The 15,443-nt window shown below is 34.8% G+C and overlaps 1 protein-coding gene across 4 annotated transcripts in view; it reads right to left on the bottom strand.

Annotated features, from left to right (window-relative positions):
* Positions 1-3,831: 3,831 nt before the first annotated feature.
* FSD1L (fibronectin type III and SPRY domain containing 1 like) overlaps positions 3,832-15,443 on the bottom strand; it is a 61,230-nt gene continuing 49,618 nt past the window's right edge. For 2 of the 4 annotated variants that reach the window (XM_027550436.1, XM_027550438.1), the window contains 4 exons: positions 14,920-15,020; positions 14,219-14,470; positions 9,425-9,513; positions 3,832-7,134 (listed from right to left, as the gene is read on the bottom strand). In XM_027550436.1, the coding sequence (XP_027406237.1) occupies positions 7,012-7,134; positions 9,425-9,513; positions 14,219-14,470; positions 14,920-15,020 (565 nt within the window). In that variant the 3' untranslated portion in view covers positions 3,832-7,011. The remainder of the gene's footprint in view (positions 7,135-9,424; positions 9,514-14,218; positions 14,471-14,919; positions 15,021-15,443) is intronic. The other 2 variants (XM_027550437.1, XM_027550439.1) reach the window with 1 other exon arrangement.

The following is a 15,443-nucleotide window of genomic DNA, read 5'->3' as shown; positions in this document are numbered from 1 at the left end:
GACGACAGAGGATGAGATGGCTGGATGGCATCACCGACTCGATGCACATGAATCTGGATGAACTCCGGGAGTTGGTGATGGACAGGGAGGCCTGGTGTGCTGCAATTCATGGGGTCACAAAGAGTCGGACACGACTGAGCAACTGAACTGAACTGAATACCTTGGTATTACCTGTTCACCAGAAATGCTGCACCCATTCACACTCCACCTTCTGTATGAAGGTATTGGTTTCTCAGTGTCTTTGTCACACTCTTCCCTCTGTGACTCAAAACTATCATCTCTTCATTCTTCTCTTGGTAAAAATGATCTTAGTTACAAGAACTCCAGCCTTGTTTGGTCGTTGACTGGTTTTATCTCCCAAACTGGTTTCAAGTTAGAATATAAATTTAAAAAATCTTAGCTTCTGATTCTGTCTTAGCTACCAAAATGTAATCCAAGATGTGACAACTTCCAAAGACAGAAACCAAGTTCCTGGTTTATATAATAGTTACTCACAGCATCTATAGCTGCACTGTACAAGCAGCAGCTATTAATACTAGCAAGATGTGGCTCTTTACATTTAAGTTACAATGAAAATTTTAGTTCCCTAGTTGAACTAGCTATACACATTGAAAGTGCTCAACAGCTGGCTGTGGCTAGTGGCTTACTGTGTTGGACAGCCCAGGTTACAGAACGTTCCGTCATCGCAAACAACTGCGTTGAATAGCACTGCTCTAAAATAAAAAAAACCTTTGGAAGCAGAATTCCTAATGGCTATTTTATCTCTCATGCTCAACAGCACACTGTAGATACTTAATAAGAGTGGATAAAATGCAAGAACTGAAGCAAAAGAAAGCAAGAAAAAAAAGTTTAATTTTTAGATGAGATATTCCAGGTGCTTTTTTAAGAATTTGGTTATTCTATACAGAACATACAATTATTTCAACATACAAGGTACTCTATCTTGAATACTCTATTTTGAAATTTCAGAAACCATTTTAAAAGCTTTGTCTTGTTTCCAAAAAAATGAGGCAAAATGCTTATTATAAAACACTAGTTTTCAGCACTGTGTACATTGTAAGTAGTTCATTAATGTTCATCTTTAACTTAAATGTTAAACCTGAGGAATTAGAGTTTTTATTATCAGAACTGCATAGCAAAATCATGTCCAGATGATAGAAAAACCAAATAATCTGTGGATCAAGATAATTTGTAAGCCACTTAATTCAGTTTAAAGCAAAACAAGTTATGTTAGGAGAGATAATAAATGATATCCAGGTTAACAGAGTTTTGAAATGTGTCATTGTGTTTTTAAAAACAGTAACGCAACAAAAGTTATCAAATGTTTTAAATGGTCACGTACACCTTATATCATCTATCCAATGAGAACAAACTGTTGAACCATTCCAAAGCTGGTATTTTGCAAAGAATTATTTAGGCCAAATTCAGTCTTTCCATGTGGCATTGGGCAGTCATGAAAGTGCAAATGCCTGGATGGAAACACAGCTTAAATCATTTATTTACGCTACTATTCTACTCTGACACACGTTAATGCTATGGGAGAAATTTTACAGTTCTAGAAGTCTTGATATAGAGTACACCTTGATGATAAAATACAAAAAGTCCACAAGTCATGCATAAACTAAAAATGTTAAAGGATATTTTAATCAGGCTTTTAAAAAAAATTCAGGTTTCATGTCCTGGTGATACCACTTTAAGCACATGCTTTATCAAAGTAAATGGCATCTAGAGGTATCCAAACACTTAAGTCCATTATTAACTAAAAGTAATACTTCACATTTACATAGCATTTTACTGTGGTTGAATCTATTTCATATACTCCATTTGATTTTATTCCTCACAACAGCCCTGTGAGGTAGGCTGAACAAGTTACACTGTTGTAAAGGCAAGTTACATTGACTTTATGTAAGGCAGTGGAAACCCAAAGATGATAAGTGATGATGTAGAGATCACAGATAGAGTATATGGTAGAGCTAAGGTGATTAATTTTAAATACTTTAAAAGAGATTAAGCCAAAATATTTTTGTTATATCTATAAAATTTAAAGACTAGTGGTTTTTAATACAAATCATTTCAAAACTTTAGCTATTATGTATCTTATTGTATGAATTAGTTATAAATTTGATTTTAAAGAGTCTCCCCTAAAAGGTAAATTAGATGCAATGCTTTGGTATCTTAGAGATTTTGGAAATGTTAAAAAAAAAAAAAGCATTCTCATAACCCTTAAGCTCTCCAAAAAGTTCTAACACTAACAAAAATATCTTTTACCAATCACTTACAATAAACTTAAGTAGCTCCAAGGCAAAGCAAACACATTCACCTACGGGCTGTGCTACATACTGTGAAATCCTCTGCATGTTCATCCCCAGGAACCAACTTATATTGATTGGGTACCATTAAGAAAATATACCAATTTAAACTAACACAGCTCAAATGATTACAAATCAAAAGTCAGTACCTTATACTGACTCAGAAATAACAAATACTGTTTTAACTTGAATATGAGTAGGAGAAAAGTACTATGGTGATCTCTGATATTTATTTTATAAGTCAATACTAACCTTTATATGGCATACCCAACAATATATTTTCAACAAAAACATATACCATGTGTGATCCAGTTAACCTCCAAATTACTCAAAAAGCTTATTTACATTAATCAAATATTCCAGGTAACAAAGCTATCATATGTGACATTAGGATCACAAGTATTTGCATAATATGAATACTGTAAGATACACACAAAACTAAAACTATACTGACTAGGAGGTAATCTTTCTGCAATGATTAAGGAAAATTCATGATCACTTATAAATGCTCCAGCACTGGTATTAAGAAATATAAATTTAAAATAACAAATAACTTTATGGTTATTTGGATGCCGAGTAAATTTATGCTGACCATTTACTTCCCTAAAATAATATATTCAGTGTAAAAATAAAATCAAGGGAAGAAACTTTTTCAGAAACATCTTACATGACTACATATAGGTGAACCATTTTACATGCAGTTAATTATAATTTTTTATAAACTCTTAACATTTACTTTTTAAAATTTCTGACTTGATTAGCAAAAACATTGTTTTTAAGATGCAAACTTTGTCATACCTTTCAAAAGCAGCAAAAGTACTGTACGCACAGAAAATCAAACTTGACAAAGTTAGGAAATCTGAATACCAAGTATGACTGCCATCCCAGACTTAAATATTTGTTACACGAATTAACCATTAAATGAATAATGATCTTACAAATATGGAGTTTTCGCCAAAAGAATTATCATGATGATTTTTAAATACAGTCCTTAGTCTGTTTAGCTTAGATTCACATATTTTATGGAAGTCTACACTGTCCCTTCTAAAATGAATACTTTGAAATAATCATTTTTCATATATCTGCTAAGTTACTTCAGTCGTGTCTGACTCTGTGCGACCCTATAGACGGCAGCCCATCAGGCTCCCCCGTCCCTGGGATTCTCCAGGCAATAACACTGGAGTGGGTTGCCATTTCCTTCTCCAATGCATGAAAGTGAAAAGTGAAAGTGAAGTTGCTCAGTCGTGTCTGTCCCTTAGCGACCCCATGGACTGCAGCCTTCCAGGCTCCTCCATCCATGGGATTTTCCAGGCAAGAGTCCTGGAGTGGGGTGCAGATTTTCATATATATCCTTTTCTAATTTTCCCCATATGTTTCCAAAAGACACTAAGTAACTCAATAATTTTATGTGATTTAAAGTATATGTAGGAAAATTAATCATTTTGGGTAAATCATGAAATAAGAGTATCTTAGCCTAACTAAATCATTTTCTTCTTTATATCACTGAAGATCAGCACAAAAATTCAAATTATACATAATACTGCACATACTTTAATTTCGTAAGTGAGCAAATAAAACCAAGCCAGTATGTCTCTTCAGATGACAATATGGGGGAAAATGATTGCAGAACAAATTAGGTGAAGTCCAGATGTACAGCAGCAGTTCATGGTTTGTCAAAATAGTACAGATTCCACCAGTTAAACCCCTGTACAGACAGGCACACCTTTAATACTTTCAAATTGTCTACCTACACCTGGAACATTCAAAGAATTACTGTATATTAAATTTCTATGTGCACTTAGTAAATATTTGGTATGTACATATTTACGAAAAGTTAAAGATGTATGTGACAGTCAGTCCAAAGAGTCAAAATGAAATGTAAAAAAATTCTTTTTTCTAAAGTGCTTAAGGCAACTCCTTCATTTTTTATCCAGTTTACTACAACTGGTTTGAGATTCAACTGCTAAAAGAGAAAGGCAATACTAAGTGTATATTTTTATAAAACATAATTTTTTACACTTGTGGTATATCCACTACCATCAACCTCTCATGCATTTCTTTTGTAGAAAGCAATCATGTTTGACCTGTCAAAACAAAGATTAAAAAAAAAATATTTTAAAGAGTATACCAACTTTTCATGTCTTCAATTGAGGAAAAAATCTCAATATTTTTTAATTCCAATGTTAATGAGAATGTTATATATTGTGTCAAGTTAACAGTTACCGTAATTTAAGACTATGTAAATAGGCACTACAGTTGATTATTTTCTAGTTTGAAAATGAGAATGACAAACTTCCTCAGTTTAACTTAACACAAATAAACTTAAATGAATTAAGCTAAAAGCCCACACATTTTTTTTTTTTTTGTATTTCTGGGAAGGGGGGGGACCTTTAAGAAGAAGCATAGTAAGAGGGAAACCCCAGATTCTTATTTTGAAGTATAAAAGTATTACTTCAAATGAATTTTTCCAAATGATACTACAATGTTTTATACGAAGGGTTTCAAATGATGGGATGAGCACACACAAGAATCATATGCACTCCTCCAGCCCCTGACTAGTATTTTCCTTTCCTTATGCCCCTGCAATAGAACTCCTCACCAGTATTACGTAATGGTCTCTGGTTTAAATATCAGTTGACAATGCATGGGGCATGGAGTGAGAGCAAGCTTAAGAGGAAGAAGGCACTTAAAATTAAAAACAGGATATAATTATACAGACATAATAGTAAAAATTTTTATACAAGAACTTCTGGCTTTTTCAGTGTCATTTTTGTTAAAATATACATGACTGTTCCCATAAAGCAGCTCCACCACTAACTTACTGCTTTCAGGTTTAACTCTATGAAAGAGAATTATAACTTCCTGTTTCCTTAGGTCCTGCAATAACCCTGCTGCAGAGAACAGGACATCCAAAAATTTCTTTCAAAATCTCTAGGAAAAACAAAAATCAAAATTATATTTATTTGGAGAATCAAAACAATAGCTACTGACAATATCATACTCTAAACTGCCTTCTGGTTTTTAAAATACGTTATCAGACAACGGTATAGATATGACTCCCCTCTGGAAAAATGAATACCCAGTTTGAATAAAATTCCTCATTAGATTTGTTTTACAAAGAACAAAACATCTCATCAGTAAGCAATAAACTTTAAGAGAAACTGAGCTGTTCCTATCCCACAAGTCTTTCTATAGACAGTAACTCAAATGTACACAGCAATGGTCACTTCTAGGGAGAAAGGTATCGTAAGACAATATACTTAAAATATGAATGGAAGAAAGTCAACAGGAGAAAGTAACAGCTTCAAAAATTAAGGAATATACAAACCCAGACCTCTTGAAAATGCTCAAGGAATTCCTAAATACTGTAATGACAACTTTCAATTTGGCTCAAAGAACTTGTTACAAATTTTAATCAACTTTAAAAATATAAACGCTTTGCTCAATAATCATGGGTGTTACTCATGGTTTAACACATCTTCCCTATGTATAGTAAAGATCACTCTATGTTGATTTTTTTTGAAGAATTATGATCCTTTAGAAAGCAAATGAAGTAGCAAAAAGAGAAAAATAACCTCTGAATAGGTATGTCTGAAAAATTCGTGTGCCAAATAAGTCAGAGATACATAGTTTTTTCAAAACTCTTGTTTTTAACCATTCCATCTTACTAAAAAGCAGATATAGATGACTTCAGTAAAGAATAGTTTTAGGCACCTCCCTTTATAACCTTTTCTTTATAGATAAAACTTGAATAGGTAGCTTTTTCTACTTTCTATATAGCTTTAATGATCTTTCACCTTACTAAAAATGTTAAAAAATAAGCATAATTACTACCAGTTATTACACCAAATTCAAGTGGGAATTTTACCAAAACTATTAAAGTTTCTATTAAACTAGACAAAAAACCCAGAAAATATAAAGCTTTAAAGAAGTCTTACCCATCATTCAAAATAATGGAAAGAGGTCTAATTAAACAAGGTAACGTATAAAGAATATCTCTTTGCAGCAGGTAAAAAACTGAAATTTGGGCAATTTAAAGCTATTGTATCTAGAAACACTTCCTGTCCACTCTCTATTTTGAGTTATAAACCATGAGAGAAATATCACAATATTTGGAAAGAAGAAAATAATATACAATCTAGTTGAAAAACAAAAGATAACAATTTAGCAAACCTCAACTTATTTATAAAAGGGGAAAAATAAACTACTGTAAGAAAACCTTTCTAGCATGCCCAATTTTTTTCAGTTTTTAGAAAACCATGGAAGACTGTACAGTTTTAAAGCTTCAGTGTAAGAATTAAATAATAGGTAGTGATGACATTAAAAAAAAGGGAACATATAGGGGAAAGACGATTTAAATGCTTTTCCCTCAGGTCCTAGGGCTACCATATGTAACTAAACATTTTAGAATAGTCAAAGTAATCCAAGAAACACAAAAATGAGTTTCTATGTAACTACTTAACACTGCCTTTTTTTCTCATTTACTCTTCAGAACATCAGTTGCTTGCTTCTCTGATGCCCCATAGCAGGCTCCTGTGAATGCTTCCTACTAGATGCCTGATGCGAACAGACTCCAGACCTTAGAGCAGAAGGTAGCAAACCTGACTTCCACCACTTGTAAACTGCTGCGATTAGTAACTGCACGGAAAAGGCCACCCAATCAAAAAGGAGTGGGGGAAGATAAACAAATTCTGAGTAGGCATCACTGAGTAATATTGTTTAAGCTGCTAGTGGAGCCAGTCATTCCATTTTCATTTTTCTGAAGAGTCCTCACAGCACTTGGAACCTGCATCCCAGTACTCAAAGAAAGTCCACCACACCAAACCTAAGAAAGGACAGAAACAAAGCTGCAGTCAGACTCCAAACCAAGTGAAAACTTAAAGGATCCTGACACTTTTCCATCTGAAAGGCAAAAATAAGTGAACACAAGTGAACATCATCCAATTTCAAACTGAAAACCTTCGTATGTGAACTGAGGGGGAGTAGAAAAGCTAACTCAAGGGTCTTTTAGAACCATATTGGCCAAAGGAAATCTTATGACAGCAGAACTCACTAGAGCTACACACAAGAGGGAAATAAGGGCTGTAGAAATTTAGAGACTAAATTGGATTAATTTAGCCAAAAAGATACTATCATTACTGATACTAAAGTTCACAACCAAGAGAAGTACACAAAGACTCATCTTTCTCATCCCAATTGCTGCCTTGGATTTTGATAATGGGTTGTGGCCTGAAACTATAGGAATCTAACACCCCTCTGTTAACAGAGTAATCCCATTGGCTTCTTCCCTAACTTGTTAACAATAAGAACCCTTTTATAATTCTCTAAGATAATCTGAGAAAAACACAAATGGCAATATCCAAATACACTTGCCATATTCTATTATCATAAATGTGAATGAGTTTATGAAAGATAAAACTGCTTCACTTGTGTTGAACAAAGCAGCTATCATTCAGTAAAGTAAATGATAACTGATATGGAATAGAGTCAAGAGAATTAAAATGTGAAAATATGAATCATTTAAACTATCATCAACTGCCATGTATATAGCAGACAAGCTTAAAGCAAGGGAGATTCTAGAAATTTTTTATGTATTCCCACCTTCAACTATATCCTAAGTATTCAATATTTACTCAGTAACCATAGTATAGTTACAAAGAATTTGCAGACTGTGAAATGCATGGCTATATAATTAACATTCCAAAATTTTTAAACTTTAAGGTTCAGTACATTGTTCTTAAAATACAAGAAAATACGGTACAAATGAACCTATCTATGAGACAGAAGCAGAGTCACAGATACAGAGAACAGACTCATGGCTGCCAAGGGGGATGTGGTTAGGGAAGGGTAGACTGGGAGTCTGGGGTTAACAGATGCAAACTATTACATAGAGAATAGATAAACAACAAGATCCTACAGTATAGACAGGGAACTATATCCAATATCCTGGGATAACCATAATGGAAAAGAATATAAAAAAGAGTGTAAAGAGGAATTCCCTGGTGATCCAGTGGTTAGGACTCAGCGCTTTCACTGCCAGAGCCCAGATGCAACCCCTGGTCAGGGAACTAAGAGCCTGCAAACAGCTTAGTCAAGGAAAAAAAAAAGTTTATGTGTGTACACCTGAGTCACTGTGTTGTACAGAAGAAATTAATACAACATTGTAAATCAACTGTATTTCAATAAAAAATAAATTTTAGAAATACAAAAGCTACTCTGATTATGAAACTATCATATTATTTAATTGAAAATTAAGTGATTTACAGAAATATTTACTCAAAATATCTGGCACAAAAGTGGAAGAGCACATCAGTGGAGAAAGGTTAGTCTTTTTCAGAAAGTGGCACTGGAACACGTGGATATCCATGTGCAAAAAAACAGATCTTAAACTATACTCTGTATCACATATAAAAATTAACTCAAAATGGATCCAAGACCTAAATGTAAAACTTTTTAATTATAAAGTTACAAGAAAAAAACAAAAGAAAATATCTCTGTGACCTTGAGCTGGGCAAAGCATGACATTAACAACAATATTTATAGAAGTTCTATTTGTAAATGTCTCCAGTGGGAAAGCACTCAAGTAGTCAACTAAATTAGAATGTGTAAATAAATCCTGATATAGTCATACAATGAAAAACTATACATATACATATAGAACTATGTGAACTAGCACACCGTGGAAAAACATGCATAAATCTCACAAATGTATGTTGAGCCCAAAAGATATTGTACGATTCCATTTATACAAAGTTGAAAAGGAGGCAAATGAATTTATGGTATTAAAACTCAAGACAGTAATCACTTTGGAGGAGGGCCATTAGAGGCTGGAAATGGGTACAATGTTCCACTTCCTGACCAAGATGCTGATTACAAAAATGAGTGCAGTCCTATGAAAACACTGATCAAACTACATGCTTGTGATTTGCAGACTTTTAGGTCTTAACACTTACTTCAGTAAAATATACCAAAAACATACAATCACAGACGTAGGAGAGGTAGACTAGGGAAAGGAAGAGGAATATAAGAAAAAAATAAGATATTGTGTTTCCCCAAATAGATAGCATAGATATTCTCCTTAAAGTTGCCAAACCAAATATAAATTAGGTACTAACCATGAAACCAGGTAGTACTGGCTGAGTAAATTTTGCCTTAAAGGAATACAACAACTGTTTTGAGTTTGCATCATAGAAAGAAAGCTGACCTAGAGGGAAGGAGAAAAAAAAGTCACATTTATTACTGGAAAAAAAAAATTTAACATCTAATTAAGTCTAACATATAATCATGCATAAAAGTAATAACCAAATGAATATTTGTCACTTTGAGGACTGGACTTAGGAATTCTCACTTGAAAATCGGTAGTAAACATGTTTAAGAAAAAGCCCAAAACCACTTTTCTTTCCCTGGTTTTTAAGATCTCCATAGTGCTTTCATAATCTGGTACTATCCAATTATTCAACTATAGACTTCTCTTTTTTACCATTATTTAACAAATGGTTCCCTTAGCCCAGTAAAAACCACGGTTATTTCTTCCTCCCCCCCCCCCACCTTTTTTTTTTAACTATAACCAGCCTTTCCACTCAATCCTACCACCATTTAAGGTTTACTCTATTAGACTTTGTCCTCTAATTACTTAAAGCCATACTCATACCCTAGTCTCTAAAATCATGGTATAATTATCACTGCTTCAGTTTTAGTTCTTTTTTAAGGTCTCCTGACAGTCTGTCTTTCAACAATGATCATGGAACTAAATCACTGTCCTTCTGACCACCTAACTGTCCAACCTGATGACACACTTGCAACTGTTATCATTTCTTCAAACTTTTCTCTCATGACTATTTTCTTGGTTTGTTTCTTAATCCTGAGGATATCTTCTGTTTCTTTTCCTTCTATTCTAAATGTAGATGCTTGTCCAGGATCTTTTCTCTCTACAAGATTCCCATAATAAATCAGCAGCCACTAAACAAAGAAGAAAAGAACTAACATTATGTCTACTAGAAAAGAAACTAACATTATGTCTACTGTTTATATAAACTATTTCAAAATACCAAGCAACCTATATGTGGTCACAAAGTTAGTGTACAGAAGAGCAATAACACTTAACGGCTCTGTGCAATATTCAGTGGCCGTTCTGTGATGCCATAACTAATATTTAGCTTCAGCTAAGTAATGCCACGTGGCTGTCCTGCTGGTATCTCATCTTTCCCCGGGATGCTCTATGCTCTCTACCGTGTTGATGGTATGATCATACTTCTGATCACACTGGATGGAACCTCAGTCATCTTCAGTTCTTCTCTGTCTCTTCTTCCAATCCATATTTTTAGTAGTCAAGTCCTATGAATTCTACTTTCACACCATCAAATCCATTTTTCTTGATTCCCCACTGCTCAGGCCTCTCTCACCACTAATTACTCAACCAGTACTTATTAAGGGTTTACTATGTAAAGAAAGGCAAGGCGAAAGAATGTTAAAACTACCACACAATTACACTCATCTTACATGCTAGTAATGCTCAAAATTCTCCAACCAGGCTTCAACAGTATGTGAACTGTGAACTTCCAGATGTTCAAGCTGGATTTAGAAAAGGCAGAGAATACCCTCCTTGTGGCTCAGCTGGTAAAGAAAAGGCAGAGGAACCAGAGATCAAATTGCCAACATACACTGGATCATCGAAAAAGCAAGAGAGTTCCAGAAAAACATCTATTTCTGCTTTATTGACTATCTAAAGCCTTTGACTGTGTGGATCGCAACAAACTATGGAAAATTCTGAAAGAGATGGGAATATCAGACCACCTGACCTGCCTCTTGAGAAATCTGTATGCAGATCAGGAAGCAACAGTTAGAACTGGACATGGAGCAACAGACTGGTTCCAAATAGGAAAAGGAGTACATCAGGTCTGTATATTGTAACCCTGCTTATTTAACTTATATGCAGAGTACATCATGAAAAACGCTGGGCTGGAAGAAGCACAAGCTGGAATCAAGATTGCTGGGAGAAATATCAATAACCTCAGATATGCAGATGACACCATCTTTATGGAAGAAAGCAAAGAAGAACTAAAGAGCCTCTTAATGAGAGTGAAAGAGGAGAGTGAAAAAGTTGGCTTAAAACTCAACATCCAGAAAACTAAGATCATGGCATCTGGTCCCATCATTGCATGGCAAATAGATGGGGAAACAGTGGCAGACTTTATTTTTGGGCGTTCCAAAATCACTGCAGATGGTGACTGCAGCCATAAAATTAAAAGACACTTACTCCTTGGAAAAAAGTTATGACCAACCTAGACAGCATATTAAAAAGCAGAGACATTACTTTGCCAACAAAGGTCCGTCTAGTCAAAGAGATGGTTTTTCCAGTAGTCATGTATGGATGTGAGAGTTGGACTATAAAGAAAGCTGAGTGCCAAAGAATTGATGCTTTTGAACTGTGGTGTTCATAAGAGAGTCCCTTGGACTGCACAGAGATCCAACCAGTCAATCCTAAAGGAAATCAGTCCTGAATATTCATTGGAAGGACTGACACTGAAGCTGAAACTCCAATACTTTGGCCACCTGATGCGAAGAATCAACTCATTTGAAAAGACCCTGATGCTAGGGAAGATTGAAGGTGGGAGGAGAAGGGGATGACAGAGGATGAGATGGTTGGATGGCATCACCGACTCGATGGACCTGAGTTTGAGTAAGCTTCAGGAATTGGTGATGGACAGGGACGCCTGGTGTGCTGCAGTCTATGGGGTCGCAAAGAATCGGACACGACTGAGCAACTGAACTGAACTGAACTGATATAAAGCACTTGCCAAGCAATAAGGACATAATACTTAACAAAACAGACATGGTCCTGTCTATATTACTTAAAGACCACCTTGAAAAGTCTTCCTCTCTCAGTATTTTGCAACCTGTTCCACATTTAACCATTTATTCTCTAATATGTCTAAAACTATATTACCATCATATAGCTACAGTTTTCTAAAATAAACAGAAGTCCCCCTTCAACTAGTAAAAAAAGACTAGCTTGTTATTATTTTTCAAGGCCCTCAGAATTTGATCCTATCCTGCATTACAATTTATTTCTATACCCTATGCTTTAGGTTAACAATTATACTTCTCACTATCCTTAAGGAATCTTTAATTATACTTAATATTTAAGTATCTTTAATTATACTTATCTTTAAGGAATCAAAGTATGGGAAAAGAGACAAAAGAAGATAAGCAAATGCTATCTTGGTAGTTTAAAAAGAAAGAATGTATTGATATGCCAATAAATTTACTATTTATCCTGAGGAAAATTATTTATGAGTCTAAGTAAATTTTTTAAAATGCAGCAAAACTGACATGTCATCACAAAAAATAAATCAATCTAAAGTCAATTTTTTTTCCTTTTTGAATAACTAGGTTGATACTTCATGGAACTCTTTGGACATAACATTACTTAAAATCATAAAACTTGGTTTTATTAGCTTTAAGTATCAACTTGGAGTGAGGCATTTAGGAAATTAATTTTGTTCCCTACTTCATCTACAAAAGTTTTATATTTAGATGACAGCAGACAAGACACTTATCAAATACCTAACTCAAAAAGCTTAAAGATAAACACCAAGTTAATTTTTAGATGATCTTAAGAGGAGGGAAGACTGGCAAAATCTATTAAGATGAAACTTAAGGACAAATACAGTGTTCTTCATTTGAGTTACAAATAGCAAAGAAACCCCTCTACACTGCCTAATATCAGAGGAAAAAGATAATCTGCCAGATTAGTGGATTAGGTGGCTACCAGCTCAATATTGATCTACAATGCTGTTAAGTCATATTACTAGAAATCGTGCTGCCAAATCACTAATCTACGGTGGTCAAAAGTTGTGTGTTCTACTTTGAGAATCAATCTTTAAAATGTACATAGACATAGTATACAACCACAGGTGATAATAAAGGTTTGGAAAAAATGAAATTAAAAGGAACAGCTAATGTTACAGAGAATGTACGGTCTGGAAAAATAGGGAAAGAGAAGCAATGTTAGTAATAGGGAAAGAGAAGCAACGTTAGTTTTTAAACAAATAAGGATTATAATGTAAATATGAATTAGGGAACATAATTCTGTGTTTCTTCAAATGACAAGACTTAATAGCAAGAGTCTCCGAAGTTACTGAGAGACAAAATGAGTTGACTTAAGAAAAACCTTCTAATCAAATCTTATCCTACAGTGAAACAGGCTGCCTTCTAAGACCATTAGCTTCACACAGAAAAGTTCGAGCACAGGAGTGGCAACTACTCACAGAGACAATGTAATAAGGAAATCATACTACGTGGCAAAAGGACTGGGTAATTTCTAAGGTCTATTTTGACTCAAAAAAATCTGACCCTACCACTCTTAACAGTTATCAAAACAAGGTAAGGGAGGAATTAAAATGGGTATAAGAAATTTTAATGCTCATAACTAAAATTAGCAACATCTTTTTTTTTCAGACTTACTTAGTATATTATAGACGAGAGCTTTTATAGGCCTGCAAGCAGACATCACATGCCCTTTCTGTCAACCATAGACCTGAAGTTATGTTATGTTTGTGATCACATCCTAGTAGGTCAAAACATCCTTGCCACAATACTAGTGGAAATTCCATACAGATTATTACTAGAGGAAAGCATGGGCTTCTCTGGTGGCTCAGATGGTAAAGAATCCGCCTACGATAGGAGACCTGGGCTCGATCCCTGGGTTGCGAAGATCCCCTGGAGGAGGGCATGGCAACCCATTCCAGTATTCTTGCCTGGAGAATCCCATGGACAGAGGTGTCTGTCAAGCTACAGTCCATGGGGTTGTAAAGAGTCAGACATGACTGAGCAACTAAGCACAATGCAGAGTAATGAAATACAAACAATGATGGTGAAATGACTTAGGAGAAAATCAGCAAACTTACCCCCATCAAAATCACAAAATACACCTATTCTTTCAGGAACAGCAACATCCAAGGCTTTGACCTTATTATTATGCTTTGCTGCAAACGTGTTCTGTAGCCAGTTGTTCACATGGATACACCAACTAGTGTTTGTCTTTCCCAATTGGTCAAATTTCCCCAAAGTCTTGTACGCCACTCCCACACTGTAGGATTTACAGTCCTTCTGGGCCTTGACCTCCCAATAATGTTGTCCACTTTCAATAGCTGTGTCTCCTACAAAAGATTAGAAGGTAAATTTAACTCTTACCTGTTTCTTATGACTTACAGAGTTTTACCTATATTTGGTCGCACAAAATGGCACCAAAAAGTCTGATTCAGGAGAATAATCATGTTAACACAGACACTAAATGCAGAGTGTCTGCTATAATGACTTGTATGTTTACTAACTTCTCTGAATATAAAAGGCTTCAGAACTTTTCTTCCTTATTATCCCCTTAAGAGTTATAAATGTGGAGCACTACACAAACTGAAGTAGAATTTAAAACATATCAATAACAAGATAATTTGAAAACCTACCAAAGCAACTAGGCTTCGAGGGGGAGAAATTTGGCAAATATTCATTCAATACACAGGCAGCCACGCCACCCCTGAGTAGAAAGTCCACCCATGTGACTGTGATGCTTTTAATCTGAGATAATGAAGAATTATTATGTTTATCCTACCCAACACTGTGTACGATTCCCCCGTAAAACGATCTCTGCTGCCTCTTACTGCTGGTGGCCTGGAGCCTACAGATGTCCGTTTAGGGGATGGGGTACCACTTCTACATAAACAGGAACAAAAAGAAAAACAAATATTCTATGTTGTACATGTTTCACAAACTAAAATTACAGATAAAAGGAAACTTTGAAGAGCTTTCTAATCATGCTGCACAAAAAGCAAAATTTAATTTTATTTGAATTATTTACTATTAAACAGAGTTGTCAATTATAACACTTACGTGTAAGAAATCATCAACATAAAGCAAGCTAAAAACACTAATACCATGCAGACAGAGCAAGGCTTGTACAAATAATACACAGCTGGAATAAGAGACAATGCCAAAATGGGACATGACAAAAGGGGAAAAAGAACCCAAGGGGGAAAAAAAGACCTGCAGAAAGATAATGGATTACATAACTTACATTTCTTGCAGTTAAATTTAAATTAAAAGCAAGTCTTATTTTAGGAAGAGAAATGATTTATA

This window comes from Bos indicus x Bos taurus, chromosome 8 (genome assembly GCF_003369695.1).
Source record: "Bos indicus x Bos taurus breed Angus x Brahman F1 hybrid chromosome 8, Bos_hybrid_MaternalHap_v2.0, whole genome shotgun sequence".
NCBI lineage: Eukaryota > Metazoa > Chordata > Mammalia > Artiodactyla > Bovidae > Bos > Bos indicus x Bos taurus.
This window is presented reverse-complemented; position numbering and strand designations above follow the sequence as displayed.